This window comes from Mercenaria mercenaria, unplaced genomic scaffold (assembly GCF_021730395.1).
Source record: "Mercenaria mercenaria strain notata unplaced genomic scaffold, MADL_Memer_1 contig_794, whole genome shotgun sequence".
NCBI lineage: Eukaryota > Metazoa > Mollusca > Bivalvia > Venerida > Veneridae > Mercenaria > Mercenaria mercenaria.
The window spans coordinates 43980-71319 of record NW_026463697.1 but is presented as its reverse complement, the minus strand read 5'-3'; the positions used below and the strand labels follow the sequence as shown (position 1 = coordinate 71319).

General features: G+C 33.7%; 2 protein-coding genes across 3 annotated transcripts; both read left to right on the top strand.

The window, feature by feature from the left end:
- Window positions 1-1775: 1775 nt before the first annotated feature.
- Window positions 1776-15533, top strand: LOC123539246 (uncharacterized; the record flags this gene model as incomplete). Its single annotated transcript, XM_053536142.1, has 16 exons — window positions 1776-1889; window positions 2327-2464; window positions 3241-3437; window positions 4777-4866; window positions 5467-5801; window positions 6127-6232; window positions 6774-6909; window positions 7925-8103; window positions 9444-10213; window positions 10741-10815; window positions 11319-11431; window positions 12350-12472; window positions 12966-13148; window positions 13851-13939; window positions 14988-15111; window positions 15504-15533. Coding segments are annotated over 16 exons (2802 nt in total), but the record flags the coding sequence as incomplete, so codon positions are not given.
- LOC128554834 (death-inducer obliterator 1-like) lies at window positions 14373-27319 on the top strand. 2 transcript variants are annotated; one of them, XM_053536143.1, is made up of 14 exons: window positions 14373-14470; window positions 14988-15111; window positions 15864-15972; window positions 16791-16873; window positions 17995-18334; window positions 19511-19537; window positions 19776-19855; window positions 20020-20122; window positions 20794-20922; window positions 21359-21414; window positions 21986-22094; window positions 22430-22491; window positions 22969-23055; window positions 23759-27319. In XM_053536143.1, exons 3-14 carry the CDS (start codon window positions 15871-15873, stop codon window positions 23919-23921), a joined length of 1341 nt encoding a protein of 446 aa, XP_053392118.1. In that variant the 5' UTR covers window positions 14373-14470; window positions 14988-15111; window positions 15864-15870; the 3' UTR covers window positions 23922-27319. The 2 variants fall into 2 exon arrangements, with proteins under 2 accessions (XP_053392118.1, XP_053392119.1); XM_053536144.1 differs by lacking the exons at window positions 14373-14470; window positions 14988-15111 and having other exon boundaries at window positions 15844-15972.
- Window positions 27320-27340: the final 21 nt, after the last annotated feature.

Here is a 27340-nt window from a genome sequence, read left to right as displayed (position 1 = left end):
GGTCAAGTTCGAAACTGGGTCACGTGCCATCAAAAACTAGGTCAGTAGGTCAAATAATAGAAAAACCTTGTGACCTCTCTAGAGGCCATATTTTTCATGGGATCTGTATGAAAATTGGTCTGAATGTTCATCTTGATGATATCTAGGTCAAGTTCGAAACTGGGTCACGTGCTTCCAAAACTAGGTCAGTAGGTCAAATAATAGAAAAACCTTGTGACCTCTCTAAAGGCCATATTTTTCATGGGATCTGTATGAAAGTTGGTCTGAGTATTCATCTTGATGATATCTAGGTCAAGTTTGAAACTGGGTCAACTGCGGTCAAAAACTAGGTCAGTAGGTCTAAAAATAGAAAAACCTTGTGACCTCTCTAGAGGCCATATATTTCACAAGATCTTCATGAAAATTGGTCAGAATGTTCACCTTGATGATATCTAGATGAAGTTTGAAACTTGATCACGTGCCTTCAAAAACTAGGTCAGTAGGTCTAAAAATAGAAAAACCTTGTCACCTCTCTAGAGGCCATATATTTCACAAGATCTTCATGAAAATTGGTCAGAACGTTCATCTTGATGATATCTAGATCAAATTCGAAACTGGATCACGTGCCATCAAAAACTAGGTCAGTAGGTCAAATAATAGAAAAACCTTGTGACCTCTCTAAAGGCCATATTTTTCATGGGATCTGTATGAAAGTTGGTCAGAATGTTCATCTTGATGATATATAGGTCAAGTTCGAAAGTGGGTCACGTGCCATCAAAAACTAGGTCAGTAGGTCAAATAATAGAAAAACCTTGTGACCTCTCTAGAGGCCATATTTTTCATGGGATCTGTATGAAAGTTGGTCTGAATGTTCATCTTGATGATATCTAGGTCAAGTTCAAAACTGGGTCACGTGCCTTCAAAAACTAGGTCAGTAGGTCAGATAATAGAAAAACCTTGTGACCTCTCTAGAGGCCATATTTTTCATGGGATCTGTATGAAAGTTGGTCTGAATGTTCATCTTGATGATATCTAGGTCAAGTTCGAAACAGGGTCATGTGCAGTCAAAAACTAGGTCAGTAGGTCTAAAAATAGAAAAACCTTGTGACCTCTTTAGAGGCCATATTTTTCATGAGATCTTCATGAAAATTAGTGAGAATGTTCACATTGATGATATCTAGGTAAAGTTCATAACAGGGTCACATACTTTCGAAAACTAGGTCAATAGGTCAAATAATAGAAAAACCTTGTGACCTCTCTAGAGACCATATTTTTCAATGGATCTTCATGAAAATTGGTCAGAACTTTTATCATGATAATATCTAGGTCAGGTTCAAAACTGGGTCTCATAAGCTCAAAAACCAGGTCACTATGTCAAATAATAGAAAAAACGACGTTATACTCAAAACTGGGTCATGTGGAAAGAGATGAGTGATTCAGGACCATCATGGTCCTCTTGTTCAATGGATCTTCATGAAACTTGGTCAGAATTTTTATCTCGATATCTAGGTCAAGTTCAAAACTGGGTCACATGAGCTCAAATACTAGGTCACTATGTCAAATAATAGAAAAAAACGACGTCATACGTGGGGACAGGTGAGCAGTTCAGGACCATCATGGTCCTCTTGTTTACTTTTGTTATCAGATATGTAAAGACTTGGTGGTCTAGCATGTTTGAGAATCATATACTGAAGTTTTTATTTTTCTATTGCCTTAGTAATTGTTCTTTAACACAAATGGCACTCCAGAAAGCAAGCAATATGAGGTCATCTAGGCTGTCTTGTAATATTTTGTAGATAGTTGGAGATCATGTGTATGGAAGCAGCCGACGGAGGATACAAGCAACAAAGAAGATGAACTGCCAGGCTTCGATAAGAATGAAAATGGTTGTTAGATTTCCAGAGTATAAGGTATATTTGTGATATAAATTTTATAAATATGAAATTAAGAAAGAAAAGTTTTGAGTCAAAGTAGAGCCGGGTTGGTCATTACTTGTCTAGGGATTGGGGTGTCATTTGATCTTGACTGGGGTTTGGCCACTAGTATATCAGTGGTTGGAGTTTCCGTCCTGGCAGAATTGTGTTTTAATCTGTTTAACTGGTAAATTTTGAAAAACAATGAACCAGAGCCCTGTTCATGACCACAGTCTTGTCGAGTGGTAACATACCTACAAATTTAGATGCTTTTACTGTGTTCTTCAATGATGTGAAATTAGAGGTCAAATCTCTATAATGAAGTGCCAGCTTTCTCTCGTAAAAGAACAAAGTCATTAGCAGAGATTGAACCCATGATTGAAATGTTAACAGTAAAGTCAGTATATGATTAAAAATTAAAACCTGATATTTAGATTGATGGGCATGCTTCACAGTGGAAGAAAAGAATAGTGTCAGATAAGCTGAGAGAAGAGTTTAGTGCCAGTACACAGCAGGATTTTCAAGTTTATTTAAAGATCCAGGATAATCATGAAGGTCACATGGTTGGAGAGGTTTGTAATTATTGTTTTATGACAAGGGATTCTTACATAGATGAAAAACATTTCTTTTTATATTTCTATTGCCGTATATGATTAGTTACATGAGTAACAATGTCAGTCTCTTTTTTGGTCATTCATTTAAAGGATTTTAATATCACTTGGCACAAATTAATGTTCCCTATGATGAGAAGACATGTCATGTGCAGATCACAAACACTGGCTCAAATGTCAAGGTCACATTTGGGGGTCAAAGGTTAACAACTTTTTTTTTCTGTCTGGTCATCCATAAAGAGGATTTTACTATTACTTAGCACAAATGTTCCCCATTATGAGACGATGTGTCGTGCACAAAAAATTTCTTGTCTAAAACCACATGACCTAGGCCTTTGATATTTTGTATGTAGCATTGCCTTGTGGTCCTCTACCAAAATTGTTCAAATTATGCCCCTGGGGTGAAAAGAGGCCATTCCCTTGGGGGTCACATATTATACATAGACTTATCTAGTTAACACTTGTTATATGAGTTATATAGAATTAATATTTCTAAAATTATCACATCATATTTCCTGCAGTGTTTAATTATAACTACCTGATGACCCCAAGTGATCAGGGGTTACTATACTGTGAACTTGACCTACTGACCTACATTATTGTTTTTAGCCTTCAAATTTGGATGACATGTACACAAAAAGATTGTGTTAAGCCCCTTTATAAATAAAATGACTATGATAAATTAGATTGATTCATTTTTGTATTATGTTTAAGCACTGGAACATTTCTTATTGCAGTTCTCTGGGTATGGGCTAACTCTGCATACAGAGGTGAGGCAGAAGATCCAGTCGTTAGTAGATGATGGCGTCACCAATGTAGGTGAGATTGGGCGTCACCTAGAGCGTGAAACAGATGCGCCAGTGACAAATCGACGTTTCAGACCAACATCCAGGGACATCAGAAGTCATGTCACCCATGCCTTGAAACGGAAATGGTAAATAATAAAAGCAAATTTTAATCTGAAAGTCTTAAGGGATATTAAAAATATTGTACACTGACACAGTGACTGGGAAAGAATTTTTGTCCATGGGACAATGGCCCGTCATACACAATAAATTATGGGACATTTAAAAAATTTATGTGACATTCAGAAATTTCTATGTGACAGTTGCGACTTGTGTACTAGGAATTGGCACTGTAGTATGTATATATTTCAGATTAAAGAAGCTCTTAATTAAATACAAGTATAGTAACTAAAACTGTAACAGCTTCACAGCTTTAATATCAAAGTTCAAAAAGCAGTTTACATTTGATACTGTGTAATTCAGAGTTAGTGTACTCTACTTTCCTGGTAGAACTGAAGAGTACTCCTTTATACCACTGATAATAAATTTAAGTCTTCCAAACAATGCTCTAATCATACCCTGGATAACATTCTTAAAAGAATTTTACAGCAATGTACCTGTATGTGACAAAAGTAAAATTTGTCAACATTTAATACTTTGGAAGAAGAAGCAGACTAAGTGTACCAGTACTTCTATGAACAATCATTTAAAAACACAGAGAACTTTACATGTAGCAGTAGACATCCACTCAGCTTTAGACTAGGTGTTACACTAAGAGCACATACTGCTTGTTTATTTATAATAAAAACTTCAACAAAAATAAATATATTTAAAAACAGGGTGTTGTTATTTTCATCGCAAGTCAATTCCTCATTTGATATCCTTTTCGTAAAACTAAAACTTAAAGGTAACTTTTTTGCCCTTTTACTAGCAACAATTTCCTCTTTCTTGGAGGCAAATATTGGGAAACTGACATAAAAATCAAAGTCTAGAATAAAATACGATGTTAACACATGTTTTTAAACACTGGAAGCACTTTGAATCTGCACACTGGTTACATTCCTTTACATAAGATTTGCACTATTAAATAGTATCATCCTTTTGCATATATGACCATTTTGTGTCGATTCGCCGTAAAACCCAAATCACTCACTCCTTTTGCATTCAATACAATTTAGCCATGTGACACAGGGCTCATCAGCACTTAAAACTTATGTGACATTTTTTATTTTTATGTGACTATGGCTCATGTCTCATGGGTTTCCCAGTCACTGCTGACAAGTATTTGCTGCTAGACAACCTAGTATTTGGTGTAGTCATTGAACTTACCATTATTTGTTCCAGCATTTAATGTTAGATCAACTGAAAATTGCCAATGCTCAACAAATTTGTCCTACAAAATCTGCTTATTTTCAATCAAGTGTAATACTAACACATTTAGAAGTAAATATTTAAGCATTATTTATGATAACTGTTTGTCTTTCAAAGTTTTAGTGATGATGATCAGAAGAATTTGATTGCTATGGTCAATCAGTGGAAACTTGACAAGCCTGAAGACAGTATTTTCTTTCGCCCAGCGTAAGTACTTGAAATTGTTTTATGTCAGTTATTTTAGGCTGAGGATCACTTTTAATCAACTTACATATAACAGATAATCACTTAAAAATTTTGATGTAATCCTTGTTTGGTCTTAACCAATGCAGTTGCCAGACAGCTTTACTTACTTTTGCTGCTGTTTTAAATTGAAAAAAAATACTATAAATGCTTTACAAGTTGTACACTGGTATATACACATGAAACCATCTATAAATTCTATTGGTCATAGTTTATATTTGAGGGTCACAGTAAAATAGTTTTAGAAAAGTTTTGAAGTAAGATTCTTACTGAAGTGGTTAGGATATCAAAGTTGGCCTATACTTTTTGATGAGAAAAAGACCGCTTGCTTTTCAGATTGATAGATAATATGTCAAGGTCATAGCTGAGTACTGTTTGGAAACCTTGTCAGAAAAATTTCATTTTTTCGACATTTATATTCATTCAGTTGACAAAGCTGTAGAAAGTGAAGCTATATTCAAGATGAGATAATGGGGGCCTCTGTGTTCAGTGAACACATTTATAGTTAATATCAGTATCTGTTGAGGTATGATCTCTTTACATGATCCTTTGATAATTTTTCAGTGGTCAAGATAAAGATACAGATGTAAACACATCATTACTGTTTATTCACCAGACAGAATTTCAGAGATGCCTTCTACGGAGATATGGTCAACAAATGGTCGTGATAGATAGTACATATAAAAGCACCAAATATGACGTCCCACTCTTCATCATTTGTGTGGACACCAATGTTGGGTACTATCCAGTGTGCTTTTTTTTACTCAGCAGAGAAACCATAGAAGGCATCTCTGAGGCATTAAATGTAATGAAAAGATGGAATGAAGACTGGGAACCTATTTCATTCATGTGTGACTTTGATAAGGCCGAAGTGTCAGCGCTAGAAAATTGTTTTGAAGGTAATAATGAACACATTATATGTACTAATGACACATTACATGTACTAATGTACTATTGAACACATTACATGTACTAATGTACTAATGAACACATTACATGTGGAAGAGGAATTATAAAAGCATTAGTTATCATCCACCCCTCCCACCAAAAATATTTCTTGCAATTTTGTTATTTCTTTAAATTCGGCTTCTGTGCCACTCTGATATAACCTTTTGTCATATATTTCTTCTATCTCATTCTACTTTGGTGGGAAACATGAAAGAAATTGATAGAAATTGCAGAGTTAAACCTCTGGTGATATACATGTATTTAATTTATTTTCAGGAATTGAAGTTTATATCTGCAATTTTCATCGTGAACAGTCGTGGCAGAGATGGCTTACCAGAGGTGAAAATGGTGCAGGCAGCCACAAAGAATCAATATTGAAGCTGTAGGTGCAGTTTGTTCTCTTCAGTTAAAGAACGAACCCATTAAAACAATATTTATATTTATTAGCTCAGCTTATTCTACTCCTCCTGGCGATGGTATCTGAATTGAAACTCTTTTACATAATATAACTTTAGGACAATATACTCATTCTTTTGATATTATGTTCCTCAGTGAAAAGTTTTATCATTGGCATTATTTACATTTAAATGAATATTGTTGTATTTTAAGGAATCATAACCTATATGTACTAGTAATGTGAAATCGAAGGTAATAACATGAAGTGCTGGGCCATAACCCAGTGGTTGATGACTTGTAAAAGCTCACTTGGTAACAGTTTTTGCAATTTTGCTACATCATATAAAAGATAACATTCATGAGTACAATTTGCTATATATATTTATCATCTAGTAGAGGCTTTATGTGCATTGAAAAAGAACATTAACAAAATTCTTTTAAATAAGAAAATGTACTTGCTGAAGATTTGTATTCATTGTCTTTCCATAATTGGCTGGTTCTCCATGTAACAATTTTGCTCTTTGTAGACTTCGAAGTATCGCACATGCAAGGACTGAAGAGGAGTGTTTACATCAGATTCAGATGCTTAAGTCCAGTGAGTTATATGAAGAAAATATGGGATTTAGGAAATGGATAGACAAACAGTGGTTAATGGAGAAGAAGGTACATTTTAGTCATATCCCCAACAGTTTTGTTTGTTTGTTTTAGGTTTAATGCTTTTTTTTCAACAGTATTTCAGTTTAAATAAGTATTGGTGTGCAGTTGACATAACTTTGTACCAATACATTTCAAACCTTTTCTTCGAAATGAAGTACTTACTTTCCAACATAACCAGAAATGGAGGATGAATGATTCCATTTTGGTCTTAGAAAATCTAACTTAGTGGTTAAGTTTGTGTTTAAGCCAGCTTTTCTCCTAAACTATTAAAGCTATTGGTTCAAAACTTGCAACACTAGTTCAACATCAAAAGCTGATTCTGTATAGCAAGAAATACAACTCAGTCCTGCTTTTTGTGAAAATTATAGCTCATTTTGTACTTATAGGTTATTAGCTTTGTATCTGGAAATATGCACGAGTTCTTTAGCGGAAATATTGTGCGACTTTAGGAGCGCAATATTCTTCCGCTGAAGAACGAGTGCATATTTTCCGATGCAGAGATAATAACCTTTTTATTACATACTCATCTACACTTATAAATATTATGTTAATATCATAAATATGCTCAATAGCCTGAATAGGACTGATAATACTGAACTAAACAGAAAAAATAGTGCGACAACACATACTGAATTACGTCACGCACCCGATATGAAAATCAGGCGTCAGTGTATGGAAAAATATTGACGTTTCCTGTACCAGTGTAACTTAACGGGGAATAGAAATGAGTATGTAATAATTTGAAAATATCAGATATCTTGGTTAAGTTTAATGTTTAGGTCAACAGTTCTCCTTAACAGCCAAAGCTTTTGCTTGAAAACTTGGAGCAGTTATTCATGATTAAAAGCTGACTTTGTACAACAAATACCATAACTCTACATTGCATTTTGAAAGAATTTTGGCCCTCTTTGGACTTTGAAAATCATGGTACAGATATACAATACATGTACACAGAGACAAAAAAATCAGATAAGCATCTACACCTGCAAGGTGGTACTCCTGTCACATTATTCCTTTACAGCGATGGGTATACTGCTTCCGTAAAGATACAGTTAACATTAAAGTCGGAACAACAAATGGAGTGGAATCGTTGAACAAGAAACTGAAGTTTTCCTATTTGAAGAACTTTAATAGTGGAAGCACTCTGTCAAGTTTAGCCAAGGTGATGGTAGAAAAATGTTTGCCAGACAGCCAAAACCTGTGAGTATTGATGTCTTTTTATTATATGATATTTGGTATGATGCATTTTCTAGTAGTCCTCTACCAAAATTGTTCGAGTTATGCCCCTGGGGTTAAAAGAGGCCCCGCCTTGGGGTCACTTAGTTATTATGTGAGTTATATATGAAAAATACTTAAACAATCATCTGATCCTATTTCCAAGACTGTTAATTAATAATTATAATTACCTGATGGTAATATGTTGTCACTTGACAGTGACCTTGACCTGCTGACCTAGCCCGCCCACTTAGCTCAGTAGGTAAGAGGATTGGTCTACGGATTGAACTTGATATCTATGCAATTGTTTTAAATGTTTTAGAACCTGACTTAAATGAAGTTAGTTATAAACCATTAGGTGCATGGGAACCAGGTGATACTGTATTTGTCCAAATGTTGTTAATGCTGAGGTACTTTGGAGCTGTTCCAGCTGTGGTCTGACAAGGGTCTGAAATGACATGGATTTGAGTTGTTTGGAGCCAACCTTTATATTCCTGCAAAAGAAACCAGATTTCAGTTTGATTTGCCTTTTTAGCTCGACTTGTCGAATAAAAAGTAGAGCTACTGCACTTGGCCCGGTGTCGGCATTAGCGTCGCCATTGGTTAAAGTTTTTGATAAGTCAGATATCTCTATTACTGTCAAAGCTATTGACTTGAAACTTAAAATACTTATTTACTGTCAAAGTCTACACAAAGAGAAACAATCCCCATAACTCTGCTTTGAATTATGACAGAATTATGTACCTTTTTAACATAAAATTTCTGGTTAAAGTCTTGATAAGGTGAAATATCTCTGTTTCTATCAAAGCTATTGACTTGAAACTTTAAGTAGTTATTAACCAACAAGGTCTACACCAGGAGAAACAATTCCCATAACTGGTTTGAATTTTGACTGAATTATGCCTCTTTTTTACTAAGAACTTTTTGTTACATTTTTGGATAAAGTCAAATATCTCTGTTACTATTAAAGCTTTTGACTTGAAAATTAAAATAGTTATTTACTATCAAAGTCTTCACCATGAGAAACAATCGCCATTACTGTGATTTCAATTTTGATAGAGTTATGTCCCTTTTTAACTTGGAATTGTTTACTGTCAAAGCTCTAATTCAGAGTCAAGCACTGACAAAAGTTGAGCATGCTGTCTTATGGACAGCTTTTGTTGGTTGACCAGTTTTTTGTTGGCGTCCCACAAGAGATCAGTTTAGATATCTGTGCCAAGGTATTTTGCTGAGTTGACAGATTATAGAACTGTGTTATGCAGGTTATTGTTCATGTTGGTGTTGGTGTCTGTATACAAAAAATCATAACTGATATTTTGTTTCAGGTACACACGGAACAACATTGTGTGCTTATCCACTTTTAAGAAATACTCAGAGGATGTACCAGAGTTTTTGGTAAATAGGCCCAAAAAATTTGTTATGCATTGCCTGAAAAGGATGACCCCAGAGCTTGACATTAATGCAGACAACATTACTCCATTAGATTCTGGATACGAAGTGAGATCACCATCAGGGCAAAATTATCATGTTATATTGTCTGAGGAAATTCCATCTTGTACATGCCCTGATTGGGAAATGTTCCACTGGCCATGCAAACATATGTTGGCCATTTTCAAAAATATCGAGGACATTGACTGGAATACGCTCTCAGTGCAATATAGATCTCTACCATGGTTTAATGTAGATGACAGTGTTGTAGGGACAGAAAGTACAAAGCAATCAAGCCCAGTTGTATGTCTGAATGCAAAATGTGTAGAAATGGTTGATAATCTTGAAACAAGTGATGAAGATTGTTTGAGAAAAGAGAAGTACAGATGTTTGTCCATTTTGAAAACTATTCAGACAAGTATTTACTGTGTTGAAGACCTCCATACATTACAAGATGTTGGAAAATTGTTAAGTCAGGCAGATGAAATGCTAGCACAGCATATTCCAAAGATAAGTGGACTTCCACTGCGCACATCTGTTAATAAAAAGAGGAAGAGACGTCGTCTTACCAAACAAACTGGGGGACCACAAAAAAGAGCAAAGAAAAGTAAAGCCAGTAAAGAAGTTGACGACAGGAGTGTCATACCTGAAGGAATTACATTAGAAGGTAAAAAATTCATATAAAACATTAATTCCTGGTGTTTATGAAATGCTTCTGTTGGGTATTCCGTATATTGGAAGATCATTTTGGTATGATACAAACAAAGACCTAAATCTACATAAAAATATTGATAAATGTCTTCCTAACATATATTTTGGCAGTGTAGGTACATGTTACCAAAACAAGGTTACACAGTTATATATTACTACAACAATTTCATATAGATTATTGGATGTTTTATGGCACTGCTATACAATGATTTTACTGAACTGGAATATTTAGAAAAAAACTTTTGTAAGTTTAAGTTCAAACAGTTTGAAGAACAAACAGGATTCCTTATGCATTTGAAGGTTTTTAACTCAACAACAGATACAAATATTGTCTTGTAAAAACAGTGCATCAGATGACAGTCTGCTTTAACTAGAAACTGTAATCTATAATGTAAACATGTGTGAAATTAACCTTGTGTTAAGGTCTAGGATTGATGGGGGTGTAGATGCTTATAACAGTGTGCTTAACTCTTTGAAATGCAGCTTCAGCAGATCTAGATTGTACAGTGGCCTGTTCAGAAGACGAGTCATTTCAGAGTGACAAGGTTTTATTGCACGGTAATTTCAGATATGTCTATTATTTGTTGAATGCAGTATTTTTATTGACTGGCTATAGTTGAAATGTTTACTACCAGTGAATTTAAAGATGTAACTGTTAATTTCATAACTTTGTTCAAAGCTATATGGTTATAACTTTGAAAATGGGGCACACAAGAGGATGGTATATGGCAATAGCATTTACTGTTAAAAATGCCAGGAATTGCCAGTTATTAGATTGAATAGTTTGAAAGTTGTTTACTAATATGTGATGGTTGTTTAGTCTACACCTTCTCATGGAGTAATTTCTGATGTTTATCCATGTAAAAGACATTGATAATTGCCCTGCATGAATAGGAACTTTATTTTGTTGTGATCAATCAACTATTATAGTTCATATAACCATTGGAAAAATATAAAACGAAATGAACAAAAGTATATCATTGTTTTAAAATAATATATTCAAATAATGCAAAGAAGCACTTAATACAAGTTATTCAATGATGATAAATATATCTTTGCAGAGCTTAAGAAACTGTTGGCAGAACCAGTAGATGACTTGCCAGTGGTACAGATAGGACCTCATACAATAACAAAAAGAAGTCTGCACTATATACAGTCTTTAATGCCTGATGATGTTAGTTAATTTTAAACAAGTTATTTCAGGAGTTTTTACTTTCTGGTCACAAATAAATTATGATGAACTGGATTAAGACACCTTCCAGCTGTCTGCCTGACTGTCATTCATTTGTCCTATTTGAAAAATGTTATTTTGTACTTCTTTCACAAAATTATTACCTTTAAATAGGTACTTATATATTAATTGCAATTACTACTGTAAAAAGATATTATAATATGATACCAGTATTATAATGTATTCTCATCCAGTTAAAGCAGGAAAAACAATGTCTCTGTCTGACTTAACCCTTGAATGCTTGCTTACCAACCTTACATAGGTATCATAATATGAGCTTTTGCTCCATTTAACCCTAACCCTGCTATGTTTTTATAAGGATTTTGCCCATTTTGTGCCAATGACTGTCAAAGAGGGAGCTAGGCAAAAAAAAATATACTGTCAGATTTGTAGACTAATCATGACCTTCACAAGTCAAAAAGGCAGAATCAGTTGTGTCAAATATGATTAGGGTTAAAAAGTTAAATGCCAATAAGTACAGTCTGCATTTTATGATTCTTTTTTTACACGAAAATTAAATCAAATGGTATAGTTTGAATCTTGGTCATCTGTTGTAGGCTGTTTAGTCAAATCAAAGCAAACCTTATGAAGTAAGTATAGGCCACATATTCCATGTTATATGTATGAAACTAAGCAAACTTTGTTCACATGATAATACATACACAAACCTAAAGGCACATCTGACAGTTTCCTATATGTATATTGGAAACATTCTTAAGAACAGAAAGTTTAAAGTAATTCTGTCTGTAAGAAATTCTTGGCATATATACATACAAATCATATGGGAAACTGTCAGATGTGTCTTTAAACATATGTACTAATAATTATTATTTTGTTTTGTTGACTTTTTCTGTTGTATAGGTCATAGATGCTACACTCTCAGTTTTTGTGAAGATGAGCAGCAGAAATGTTCTGCACATCGACTTGATTGTTGCAACTGCTATTTTTCAAGGGCAAAGAAGTGTACACAATTACTTAGTACAGGTTATTGTTTTATAACAACTTAAAAATATGTTTACTTAGAACTTCATTCAAACGTAGTTAGACGTAACTGTAATGGGCGTATTATAAATCTATTATTTGTTAAATTCTTGAAATATACTTTTCAAACATCATCACGCCTTAGAATTATGCTTTAATTTTAAATATATTTAATGTAATCGGAAATGTTTGCTTTTAGAGAAAGGTTACAATCTGTTACAATGAAAGATCCGGAAAACTACTAGGACTAACTGAGATATTAATTGAATTAATTGCCCCTTTTGAGGCCTCATCTACATTTGTGTTATGAACGCAATAGCAATACGAATGCTGCATGGTGATAATGAAGAACCTAGCTTATTTTCTGTGAAAATTTTGTTTCTACTATGTTTTGTTTTAAAGTTACTGGCAAAAGATAGCGATTTGGGTCCGGAAACTACTGGGAAACCAGTATAATCTTGTGATTAATGCATCTGGCTTTTATTTTGTTTTCTAGGAAAATTTAAACCAGTATGAATTTTGCATTGCTGCAGTCAAAGTAGGAGGATACCATTGGGTGTTAATAGTAAGTTTTCTTTTTCTAATTTCATCCTTAACTTCACATTTTCTAACCTCAAATGATTTGAAATTAAATTTTCTCATTAATAAGCTTTTATCACTTGTTCAATTACATCATAAGGTATAAGATACCGGGTGGTGTTCTTTTGTCGAGTGCAATCTCTGTAGAGCAATACCCTTTTGGAGATACAAATATTGACTATTATATAGAGGTTGTTGTTCTAGAGAGTTAAATTTGACAGTATATTTCAACTTCAGCTTCTGCCCCCAATCATACTTTCAAATGGAGTAAAACAAACATTAAACAGGCCCACAGTACTAGACCATAATTTTTCAATGTTGGAGTTGCAATTCTATCGCATGAAATCAATTTACTTGAGATGTCCTAGGAAAAAAAGGCAGTGACAGCTTTATTTTATGTTTTAAAATTGTTTCTCAATAGTTTAATGTCTCTTTCATTGAAAATAATGGTAAAATAAATTCTCTGAAAAAACTTTATACAATAGCCATCATGTGCAGTATTGATAGATGGCATTGAGAAATTGTATTAATTATCAATCAACTAGTCCTCCACTGAATTTGTATTTCTGTGAAGGTTTGTGGACATAAAAAAAAATATACTCTACATATATTCCTGACTTTCCTATTCAGGAAATATGAGACTAGAAGTCAGTTTTGTTAAATGTTAATCTTGCTTAATTATTCTAAAAGTGACAAATTGTTGTTTGTCTTCTACATATGTGGATTAAAGTTGGTAAGAATATAAATGTTTACTTATATCATGTCCATTATCAAGTTTACTTGGAAATTTTTATACAATTAGATTATAAGACCAGCTACAAAAACCATAGTTTATATTAATCCAATGGGAGAATTAGAAAGTACAAAACAGACAATTCTACAGAATTGGTAGTAAGTGAAACCAGAGTTTACAGTTGCACAGTTATTGTTAATGCCATTTTTATGAAGTTGGTTATATGGCTTTGCACATGTTTGTCTTCTGGACCGTAGTCTACATTAAATAACTTGATAACTTGGTTTCTACAATTGGAACAGGAGTTTATACATACACAGTCTTTACACATACAGACGACATAATTATGCAATCTTGTGTACGTCAAATTGCAATGTACTGTGTCAGTGCATGCGGGGTGGGGGGGTTTGGGGGGGGGTACATTCATCACCTTTAGTGATAGCTCTAGTTTGTTTAGTTTTTCCTATTGTTAAATGTATTACTAGTTAATTCTGTTCTTTCCTCATTCCTTTTATATTTGTTTTAAAGTATTCAGAAAAGGACAATGATACTTCAAATGTTTTATAAATTTGTATCAATTATGAGTTGCATTGTCATTTTTTCTTTAACTGACTTTTTCAGTTGATCTAACTTTCAATGCATACAAACGGAAAGTGGTATTTCATGAGGCTTTGAGCAAAGAGTACCGGGTATGCATATGCTAATATCCTTATGCTTGTCACAGGGAAAAAGGTTACAGCTATTTACAATGTTATGGAAAATGTCCCCTGAAACTCACATAAGGAATTTAATACTTGTTAAGGATCTGTACAAATAGGATTTCAATAGCAGACATCCCTTGTCATTAAGGTTAAGAAGTATATCACAAAACAACAGATATTTAATGCCAAATTTAAAGAAATAAATGTAAACATTTGTCGATAAGGTCAAACATTCATGCTTTGTTGCGCATCCAAATGAAGACATGTTAAAGCTTTTTAAAATTTGTGATTTTTTACAAGCGCTTAACTGTCCAGAAGTATGGCACCTTCATGCCGTCATTCTTTAACAGATTTCATATATGAAAAATCGACAATGGTTTTGTAGAATAGAATAAATGTTTTATATGCTGTTAAATTTTCATGTAAAACAATGTTTTCTTTCCATGATTTGATGATGTTCGAACTTTTTTCTCTGAAATGTAATGTCTGCCTTTGTTTATTACAGTGAATTCATGCAAGGAAGAGTTGAAAGAGGAATAGAAAACAGTGAAGTTTCTGGATGGACAGTCACCTCTGTACCCCATTCAAAACAGAGAGACACAGACTCCTGTGGTGTGTTTGTAATAAAGGTAACAGGATTTGTCCTTCTTTGTATTAAAATCACAAATTTCCATAACTTTGTAAATTTTCTGTACTGAACACTTTGACAGAACGATAAGGCAGATACCAATTCCACATGATGTTTAATGGACAACAGTACATGTATATATTATGAAAAGTTTCTTGTTAAGTGTCTAAAACTTTTAAGACAACATCTTGATGTTATTTTATTAAAAATACTTACACAGAAACAGCATAAAGAACTTCATTTCCAAAGCATGAATAATAGGATATTTTTAAGTCTTCAATATAGTTTTTGAACAAGGTACTGTGTTCACTTAATTTCAAAAACTACTTGCCACAATTAAGTGAAACTTTGCATGAACATAAGTACTAATCTAATTGTGCTTTCTGCCATCAGTTTCTTAGAGCATTGACTTCAGCAATATAAAGGAACATAATTAAAGTTGTGAAGAATTCTGCCAGTTGAATTTTTACCTAAACTGAAGTTGAGAATGGTTGACTACTTCAGTTACATAGCTTAGATAATGATATGCCATAAATTTTACAAGGGTACACTATGGAGAAATTCCTTGGAATCATTTGTTTTCAACCTTCATCTATATTTACTTAAAGAGAAATTACAATGTAGCCTTAGGGAAGTTGAACAGAATAAAGTTTTGAATTAATTATTTAGATATTACTTAAATAATTATGCATTTATTTTAATTTTCGTAATGCTTGCTTTCTTTTTGGTGGCTGAAAACTACCTTTTTGGTAGAACATTAATGCTGGGATGGACACCAGACATGATAAAGCAGGAGAGAGAGAGAATAGCTCTGAGGATATTAAAGTTTGGGATGGTTCCAGAGACAACTCCAGTGGATTCTGTGAGGAGCAGTTCCTTGTTTCCATTATGAATTGATTATCTAATATGATTATGCTTTACTTCTGAATACTCTTGCAGTTTTACATAAATGTTTATTATTATGTCTCCCATATTGATTTACTCCATTCTGTCTGTCTGTCTGTGCGTGTGTCTGTCACAAAGCTTGTCAGCACTCTTTAAGTCGAACCTTTCTCATCAGATTTTCACCAAACTTCAACAAAAGCTGTCTGCCAATAAGTGCTCGGCCAAGTTCGATAATTAGCCAAATTGGCCTAGGCACTTCAGAATTATGGCACTTGCATTACCAAAAACACTCAGATTTCTTGCGCAGTTTTGCCCCCAAACCGACGCCTATACTGCTAGTAGTATAGGCGTCCTTTTGGTGTCAAGAAAGTGCATGCACATGTGGATTAAGTAAACAGTATATAAAGACTGACTTGCTATATAGATTATTAGGCAGTTGTAGGAGACATGCGCTTTTCTCAGAAGCATCTCTAGTTTAATCAGCTTTGAATGAATTTCGGACATTGTAACATGTAGTATGCGACAGAAAATGATGATGCATAATGAGTTAAGAGAATGTTTCATTTCATTGGAAATTATAGACAACTGCAAAGTATCTCAGCAGAAAATTAGGTCTGTTTACATTAGAAATATTCCATGCTGACTATTGTTATGCAGTATTCTATGAATAATCCCCATAATGTAAAGGGGCATATATTTAAGATACACATGTATTGATATTAATAGCATAAAACTGTTTAAAAAACTTATGTACTGAATTTACCAAGAATAATAAATTTAAATATATTTTTGCAGGACCATGTCAGTGATTACTCCGATGTTCAGATAACAAATGATGAGCAGATTCAAACACCAATAGTAATTCACTCTAAAAAAAGGTATTATGACTTTCAGCTTCAATTACATAATGCTTGCTTTCCATTAATAGGTACACTTTTATCAGCTGACCATGCATACATATGTTCTTAACAAAACAGAAAGTAATGGCAGATGACCTTAAGCTTTTACAGGAAGTGAAGAAAATGAGTGTTAACAGGCTAAACTTGAAAATGAAAGTCACATTTGCATTGGTCTATACTCTTGTGTCCCCCTCTACATGTATGCACATGTACTTTGCTGATGGGAATTCAATTTTGAGTATATCCTAACAATATGAACATTCCTGCGCTTTAGCACAACATGTCTGTTTAACCCAGTAAAAACACCAATCCCACAGGGGTCAAATCGTTTAAAAGGTCCTTTCTGATGTATTATAAAAGTGTCAGTATATGCCCTGAATATTTTGGTATTTGAAGCTGCAGACCTACTGGTACTGATGATAAACCCGAACAGAAAATGAGGTTTTTTACCTGTAACTTTTTTATTTCTGCAAAATGAAATCAATGATTGGTATAAAAATAAAGCTTAACATTTGCTGAAAACTGTACAAAATTCAAATTTTATATTTAGTAAGCAAACTCACACGAAGTGAGGCCCTGAAAGGGGTTTGTAAAATGGGGACTGTATGAACGTTGACTGATGATAAATTCGACTACTTTGTCATTTACAAAATTTTCTTCGTCTTATTATATTGAAACTTTCCCCAAAAAGCTGCAACAGTCATTCCTGATCAAGTAATGAAAAGTGACCCAATGTCAGGCCTTCATGTTTTGACAGTGAGCATGCACAAAAAAACACCCTCTTCCCCAGTAATTTTGGATAAATATTTTTTATACGAATAAATGTAAGTCATTAATTTATACAGAATATTTACCAATTTTGTTTTTGTTTACACCAGTTGGTGTTGTAAGTGGAAACTATTAGATGGTGTGTTCAATTTTATAAATAACCGCTTGCAATCGAATATTTCCAAGGTGGTCGACTTTATCATCCGGGTTTATCATCAGTACCAGTAGACATTTCTGAAATAAGTTTCTGAAATAGTTTCTTATCACTGTTATAAACATAAACATGACTTGCAATTAAATGTCATATTACTAAGGAAAAAATATCTTTAAAGGAAGGAAAACATGAAAAGAAAACCTACGGAAAAGGGTGAAAACATGAAAGGAAAACATACAGAAAAGGACAAAAACATGGAAGGGAAATGTACAGAAATGGATGAAAACATGGAAGGGAAATGTACAGAAAACGGTGACAACGTTAAAGGAAAACATACAGAAAAGGGTGAAAACATGGAAGGGAAATGTACAGAAATGGGTGAAAACGTGGACAGAGAATGTACAGAAATGTGTGAAAACATGGACGAAAAATGTAAAGAAGAGGGTCAAAACATGGACGGAAAGTGTACAGAAAAGGGTGAAAACAAGCCTGCAGAAAAAAGACTTGGGAACAAAAAGGTTAATTTATATTTTAACACAATATTTTGTTATCTCACCAGAGCATGAAGTGAACAAGTGTAAGCTCTTTTGGCTCCGTGTTCACAAAACACTTTCAGTCTCAGCTGAGTTAATGAAACTTTATTTGTCATTTGTGTCTTAATAGCCTAGTTAAAAGGAAATATAAAAATAGTAACTATTTTCAAATGACTATTGAGTTTTGGTGGTTGGTCTCAGTTGGAATTTAACGTTGAAACTTTCAAAAAATTAATATCAAAATTTCGAACTCAGCTGAGACCGAGTTCAAAAACTAGGTCACTATGTCAAATAAGAGAAAAAAACGACGTCAGACTCAGTTCATGTGGGGGCAGGTGAGCAATTCAGGACCATCATGGTCCTCTTGTTTAAGAAACTTCACTTACGTTAGGTCTGTTTGAGTTAAAGCATTGCTGTACTTTACATAGCTGATACAATATCAAAGGTACATAAATGGACTTCAGTTTTTATGTGTATTGAGGTAGTTCCATATTAGTCTGATATTAAAAGCCTGGGAAATAGCAGATATAATAATAACCTTAGAAATCTTCTTGTATGAAACTGCTGGCCCTAATTTAAATGAAATTTTGCATAAATTGTCCTTGTGTGCCCAGCTACCAAGATTGACTCTGTACCAAGATTCAGTTTACTTTGATTTGTTAAAACATGGTTGGCAGTGCGTCTGTTTACTGCGAACTTAAAAAAAGTGTTTGTAAGAAACAGCTGGCACACCTTAAAAATCATTGTCAGAAACTGCTGGCTTTTACCAAGTTTTTACAAATACACTGTTCCATAAGAATTTCACAGACATTTTGCTTGCATAATTATCTTTCAAAACTATTGAAGCAACCAATGTATCTCAGGTGGGGGACCTAGTGCCATCATGACCCTCAGTTAGTAATCATTTGAGCAGATGATATTTTTAACAATAATATATGCTAGTACTACTGTAAAAATTACATTGTTTAAAAAGATAAATTACTACAGTACTTTCACAGTATGTACATCATCAAAATATTTGTATACAGTCATATAGCATGCTATCAAAACGTTGATGGCCATTATGGAAAAAATTAGATTTTTCCAGATATTGATAGTAGCAAAATTGAAGTTTTACATTGAATGCAAACTTATCCACATTTAATATTTGAAATATTTCAGGTGAAGCTGAGGAATATTAGAAGTCATGTAAGTGTATTATAGTTGACATATATTTAATTCAAAACCCTTATGCATTGTAATACATATGTGCTCAAAAATTTAGATTAATCTATATATTTAAGTCAAATAATTTCCCTCAGATTTGTTGTAAGTCTATAATGTAGTTCACAGTGGGTGTTATATCATATCAAAGTTAAGGATATAAATGCAGCATTCTAAAAATTCAAGGTATATATAGCTTTTCTTTTCACTACTATTTTTGCAGGAGAGAAAGTCATTTGTCTACCCAAAATTAAAAAGAGCCACCAGAACGTACTGTGTTTGCCAGAAGCCTGACGATGGCAGGTTAGTTATTTTTTTCCATCAGAATTTACAACCTTTGCTTAATTCTATACAGTTCAATAGAAATAACAGTTTCCAGACTATTTTAATAGTTGCTGTTTAAAAGTATCTACACATCCTTTGCTGACTCATAGAGCTTTCACATGTGTATCTTTTAATAATTGTAGGAAGTACTGGCAATGTGACACCTGCTCTGAATGGTTTCACCCAGAATGCTTAAATGTCACAGAAGAAACAGAGGATTTCTATTGTAACAACTGTTCAAACAAGGTAAGAATAACTTAAAGTATGAATTAAGACATTGTCTTCAAGTTTATTGCGCAGTGTAAATAAAAACATAATTGTGCAATTTATAATATCTTCTCTGTTAGCAATGATCTTTTAGTCCCATACCAGTGGAACACCAGTAGGATAATTCAGGAATGCCCTTTGTCTGTCTGCTTCTTTAATCCTTAATTCTGTCTACCGGAATTAGTTAAGAAGTATACAAGCTAGGTGATTAAACTTCTTACCTGGATACAGGGAAATCAGTAGATTATTCATATGATTATGGATCAAGGGCACTGTTGAAGGTCAGAAACCAAGATTTGAACCCATGCGGAACAATGCCATATTAAAGCAGTGAAAAGTACAAACACCTCAGACCACTCGCCTGTCACCACCTTCCTCCAAAAAAAGAGGCTTAGTTAAGTGGAATATGAGTGTTACACCAAAATAATATTATTTCTGTCCATGCTGTGTGGTACATATCATACAATGGCAAATGTTTAAATATCAGCTGATAATAATATTAAGTAATTCAGAAGTCAAAAGGAGCATATATCAAGTCATTAATATTTGCGCCATTTAGTGTTAAAATATATATATATATATATATATATATATAATTTTTCACTGAACTGTTAAAAGTAATGCTTAAACATTACTGGTTTAATTTTCAGCCTACCGATGAAGATGCAAAGTTGAAGGCGAAATCAGAAGGAAAAAACAATGACAACAAGGAAATTTTGGACTCTAATGATGACAGGGATGTAGAGATAGTCAAGGAAGAGAAAGACTGGTGTAAAAATGTATATCATTTTTTACTTTTGTATAAACTTTATTATACATCAAGTTACAGAACAAAGCTCTCATACGCCCTTCATTTAAGTATGGGCGTGTCCAGTTCATATCTTTGTCATTCATGCATGGATTTTAAAATTATTGGGCATGAATGTGTACCACAGTAAGACGACGTGTCGCGCGCAAGACCCAGGTCCGTAGGTCAAAGGTCCTAAACTCTAACATCGGCCATAACTATTCATTCAAAGTGCCATCGGGGGCATGTGTCATCCTATGGAGAGCTCTTGTTTTTTTTTTTTAAGATACATCCTTGAACTTTGGATGACATGTACAGTTTTGCATACTAATCTTAGACTTTCTTAATAATAAGGTTCGCTTGTCCAGTGCATTGACATCACTAAAAATATATGATTGTTTTAAAGTTTAATGTTCTTTTTATTTCAGTACAACAAAATCCTACATGAGTTGAAAGACACAGTAATTTGTGATAACCGACAATGGTATGTTAATATTCTGAATAACCAATAATACATACATCGGACACATTAGAATTTTGTAAAAATTGCTGAATTTGAACATTGACCTTTACTTTTTTGGTGAAAATAATTCTATCATTTGTGGTGTAACAACCAAAGTATATCATATACAAGACCCATGTTCAGGATCAAGTCTCTTGGTGTAATTAAATGCACACATTTTGTCACCACAGTTTTTAGGGTCATATATCTACATGTGTAATTCATTCATGAATGTATGGATTATTGCAATGGTAACTATTTTATAATCGCTTCATCCTGCACTAATATACTGAGTACATCTAGAAATGCAACACTTGGTCTACAGACAACATTCTGAACTAAATAATTTACCAAAAATTGAACATATTTAATTTTTTTCTAGTTTTTGCTTTGGATGATTGTCAGGTTTCTACCAATTCAACGATACTTTAATTAAACACCAAAACTTCAAATATATGTGTACAAGAAAAGTAAAAAAAAATATGGGAAAAAATATTCAGTTTCTAGATGTACTGAGCATATCTTTAACCAGTAATTATAAAACATATTTCAGTGACAACTTAGAACATTTGCGGCATCACAAATTTTGCAAAGACACAGAAAATTTCATACAGACTTCCCAGAAACAGCATCATTTTGGCCGTGATTTTTTCACAATTGAGGTACATGGAAACTACCTTACTTGTACATTATTTGTTCTAATTCTGTTACACATAGGGTTTCATAGGAGTCTTTCAGTTGTTTATTTGATGTGGCGAATACATAATTCAATATGTTTAGTATAGCAGAAATGTGTTGTAATTATCCAGTGAAAAGATAAAATACTAAATATGTTTCTTGAACTGAAAGCAATATAGCTAAAGCCAATCATGTTCAGTAAGATTCGAATGAAATTTTACAAACACTTTCTACATTCTTGCTTTTGAACTGTTCATTTTCTATTTCACAGATGAAAAAAATTAGGCTATTCTGAAATACTCTGAATTATTTCTTGCAGCATGAGCAATGGCTATACATGAAGATGGCTAAGGATTTGCTTTGCACAAAGAGAGATCCAAGGTTAGTGGCTTCATATTTCAGAGTTTATTATGTTAAGAGTTTCTGCCGCCCTAATGGGTTTATGTATGTCATTTGCAGAAACAATGAATCGGAAAAAAAAGAGAAAAGATTTTGTTGATAAAATATGTTAATTGAAAATGAGTAAGTATTTACATGTTATTACTTTTTGTGCCCCTATGAGTGGTGGGGGCATAAAGATTTGCTCCTGTTCATGTGTGCCTCTGTCCGAAGTTCATGAAGCGCCTAGCTCAAAAAGTATTTGATATAGATCCATGAAACCTTGCATGAGTCTCAATCATGATATGAACTTTCACACCTCCTATTTTTCATTTGGGTTCGCCCCCTATTTTCAGGGTTATGGCCCCTGAAAAATGCACATTTTCACCTTGTGACACACCTGACATGTTAGTTTTGCTTGTATAAAAAATCGTGATCATTATTGCGTTTTTTTTAACTGTCGTCAAATTTGATTTTCAGCTTTCCAGTAACAGGCCTGCCGATTACAACCCTTAATATAGTGAAAGAAAACTCGAGGCTCGATAGGGTTTTAAAAGACTTCAAGTTGTAAGTTATAAATTCAGAATTCAGCTTGTTCTTACCTCACCTGTGCACTGTGTGCTCTTAGGTAGTTTTGGTCCATCATTTGTGTGTCAACAGTTCCTAATTTGCTGTATAGCAGTTTCATTTTTAGCTCACTTGAGGCAAAGTCATCGGTTTCGTTTTGTGTTCACCAGTGGTCTGTCGGTCAACAGTTCTTAAAAAGAATTCCTCTGGAAAACCACTGGTCAGAAATACACCAAACCAAACAGCTTGAAAGGAATGAAACTTAGGTTGCCCTCTTTCCAAATTGTTCAAAGAAATTAATATCATGCAGAACTTCAGTTTGCCATGGCAACCAAGAGGGCCTAGGGCTCTGATATCTTGTCTATCATAATATATACCGTCTTATACCAAGATTGTTCAAATTATCACCCTGGAGTCAGAAAGGGCCCAGCCCTGGTGTCCCAAATTGAACATAGACAGGAAAAAAGTTTAGAAATCTTCTTGTCTGAAACCACAAGACCTAGGTCTTTGAGATTTGTTTTGTATTGTCCTCTACCGAAATAGGGATTATAAGTAGGGATTATAAGTGAAAATAAATATGTCTTAAAATTAAAAAAGTCATGCTCATAATAGGTACATTTTCGTTAATAATGTAGCAATAGTTGTTTCTGTAAGCAGCTTTTATTACCTACTTATCAAGAAATATTTATCTAACCTTTTTCAGAGTTGGAACTAAGTACATTATGTACGTTTTAGTTAAAGACTATATGGTATTGTCAGTTAGCTTCGAGAAGAACTGGCCTTTAGAAAAATCTGAGAACGAATGCCTAAAAACGGAAGTGAACCTTAGCGATATTATTAAGAGAAACAAGAAGCATCGCTGCTAGTTTTACTGGAGACATTTTTAGCTGGACTATACACAGAATATGGAAAGTTTTTCTTACACTTTCTCTTTTTGTCAAGCCCGCTTGTGCATGCGAAGACATAGTTGTCCAAATGGCTGTTTGGTGCGTGTGTCCATCCGGATTTGTTTGTCCGGACCATAACTTCGACATGTATGTAGCAATCTCGTTCATATTTGGCATGAATGTTAACCTCAGTGACACGAAGTGTCATGCACAGACTGCAGGTTCCTATCTCAAAGGTCAAGGTCACACTTGGAGGTCAAAGGTTCAATTCAATCATGACTTTGTACGGAGCATTTCTTCTTCATGCATGGAGGGATTTTGATGTAACTTGGCACAAATGTTCACAACCATGTCACAGAGAGTCATGAGCAAGAACAAGGACCCTAGGTCTAAGGTCAAGGTCACACTTACAGGACAAAGGTCAAATACAAGAATGACTGTCCAGAGCATTTCTTTTTCATGCATGGAGGGATTTTGATGTAACTTGGCACAGTTGTTCACCATCATGAGACGTAATGCAAGAACATAGAATGACTTCCCTTTGTTGTTACTATTTTTTTATGAAGTGGAATATTTCTATCACTATCAAAGCTATTGACTTGAAAGTTAAAATAGTAGTTTACTACTGAAAGTCAACACCAGGAGAAACACTCTCCATAACTCTGACTCTGATTTGAATTTTGATGGAGTTAAGCCCCTTTTAAACATAGAATTGTTTAGTTAAAAGTATTACAGACTTTTTACTGGCAAAGCTCTTATTCAGAGTCAAGCACTGCAAAAAGTCGAGCGTGCTGTCTTACGGACAGCTCTTATTTGTTAGACTGTTGGAAGAACAGGGAGGGCTAACTATATTGAATTATTTATTATCATGATTCCTATCTGTAGGCAATAATACATCACTTTGTCAAATGTTTTGGCTACATTATGGCCCTTTTTAGACTTAAAAATCGGTTAAGTTTTTGGTACCAGTCTGTATTATGCCTAACCTGTTTCTGTGAAACTTGGACCACTTGTTTACACTGTTCATAGCCTGTATTATGCATAACCTGTTTCTGATAGAGCTGTGAAACTTTGACCACTTGTTTTCACTGAAGTTCATAGTCTACTTACATAGAACAAGGCATTTAGTTCAGTAATGGCCCTTTTCTGGACATAGGAAGTAGTAAAGTTTAGCATACCATTCAATATTTATACTATCAACTATTTGAAATAAGGCTTTGAAATTTAGATATATTCAAAGTATGCACATTTTTAAGTTATTATATATTGTATGGTTTTATTAGAAAAGAATGTTTTGCAGTTATGGATGTTCAAATTTTTATGATTATAATGATTGACAGGCTTTTGTTGTTGAACTGATCTTTTTTTTTAAAAAGCAAGTTGTGGATTTAAAGTGTTTGACAATGATATTGTTCATCCTTGTGCAACTTTCCTTGTACTTATTGAAATATGCTATGTTAATACATATTCATTTCATACACTGTAAAAAATTACAGTTATAGTATTATAATAAAATGATTGTTCTATTGTCTTATGTAAACATTTCTTGCATGACCACTTTTTAGCTCAACTTTTATATGAATATATAATAGTGGAGCTATCCTACTCGCCCTGGCATCAGCGTGAGTGTGAGCGTCACACAAATGTTAAGAGATGCTGAGGTATAAGTAAAGGCTACTAATAAGGTGAAGGATTCTGTTGTGTTTTTTTTGCACTTTTTCAGTGCAATATAAAGCTATGATAATTACATTATGACACAACACTTTTTTACCATCACCATGCCTTTTAACATAGAAATCTTGGTTAAGTTTTTTGTACCAGTTCACATTTTGTGTAAAGTGTTTGACGTCTGCTTTGAAACTTTTATGACTTGTTTATAATAACAGTCTTTATCTGTAGGCAAGAGTACTTAACTCTGTCAACTATTTTGACTGAATTATGGCCCTTTTGGGACTTGGAAATTAGTACTAATTTTGTGCAAGTCCATGTTTTGTGAAAACTATTTGACATGAGGCTTGAAAGTTTGAACAATTATTCATCATCATGATTTACATGTATATCTATAGACACGAGTACATAACTCTGTCCACTATTTTGGATGAACTATGGCCCTTTTTTGGAAATCAGTTAAGTTTTTCGTACCAGTCTATATTATGCCTAACCTGTTTGTCATATAGCTTTGCAACTTTGACCACTTGATTATAATGATTGACAGGCTTTTGTTGTTGAACTGACTTTTTTAGCTCATCTGATTTTTTAAAAAAAAATGATGAGTTATTGTCATCACTTGAGCGGGCGTCGGCATTGCCTGGTTAAGTTTTATGTCTAGGTCAGCTTTTCTCCTAAACTACCAAAGCTATTGCTTTAAAACTTGGAACACTTGTTCACCATCATAAGCTGACCCTGTATAGCAAGAAACATAACTCCATCCTGCTTTTTGCCAGATTTATGGCCCCTTTTGTACTTAGAAAATATCTGATTTCTTGGTTAAGTTTTATGTTTAGGTCAACTTTTCTCCTAAACTATCAAAGGTATTGCTTTGAAACTTGCAACACTTGTTCACCATCATAAGCTGACCCTGTACATCAAGAAACATAACTCCATCCTGCTTTTTGCAAAAATTATTGCCCCTTTTGGACTTAAAAAATTAGTTTTCTTGGTTAACATTTTTTAAAATCTTCTTGTCTTAAAGTTCCAAGGCCTATGCCTTTGATATTTTGTATGTATCCTTGCCTTGTTTGAATTATTCCCCTGGAGTGAAGAGGCCGAGCCCCAGGGGTCACTTGATATATGAGTTATATAGGAAAAAACAGTTCAAAAATTATCAGATCATATTTCCTAGACTGTTTAATTATATTTACCCGATGACCCCAAGTGATGAGGGTCATCTGACTGTGACCTTGACCTACTGATCTACTTCCTTTTTTTTTTAAGATGCAGCCTTGAAATTTGGATGACATGTGCAGTTTTGCACAATAATCTTTAAACTGACTTTTAGTGACCATGAATATGACCTACTGCCCTACTTTCTTGTTTTTGAAGTGTTATTAAAGACATTTGTTCAAGCAAGCAACTTAACTCAGGTGAGCGAAACAGGGCCATCATGGACCTCTTGTTTTAAAGAAGACAGTTGTACATTTAATGTTTTTGACAATGATATTGTTCATCCTCCTACAACATTCTTTGTACTTATTGATATAAGCTATATTAATACATATTCACTGTATATGATAAAATGTATCAAATTACATGTTCTGTAGTATTACAATAAATCGATTGTTCTATTGTCTTCTGTAAACATTTTTCTTGTATGAACACTTTTTCAAAGTACTTTTCAGAAAACATGATACTGAGATATAATAAAAGGATAATAAGGTGAAGAATTTTGTTGTGGTTTC

What these genes read in the sequence shown, in the direction of transcription:
- LOC128554834 (XM_053536143.1), top strand. Translation starts at nt 15,871, where the DNA reads ATGCTGGGATGGACACCAGACATGATAAAGCAGGAGAGAGAGAGAATA. An exon ending in GTAATTCACTCTAAAAAAAG is followed by an intron (nt 16,874 to 17,994) that starts GTATTATGACTT and finishes ATATCTTTAAAG; the next exon opens with GAAGGAAAACATGAAAAGAA. An exon ending in AAAGACTTGGGAACAAAAAG is followed by an intron (nt 18,335 to 19,510) that starts GTTAATTTATAT and finishes GAAATATTTCAG; the next exon opens with GTGAAGCTGAGGAATATTAG.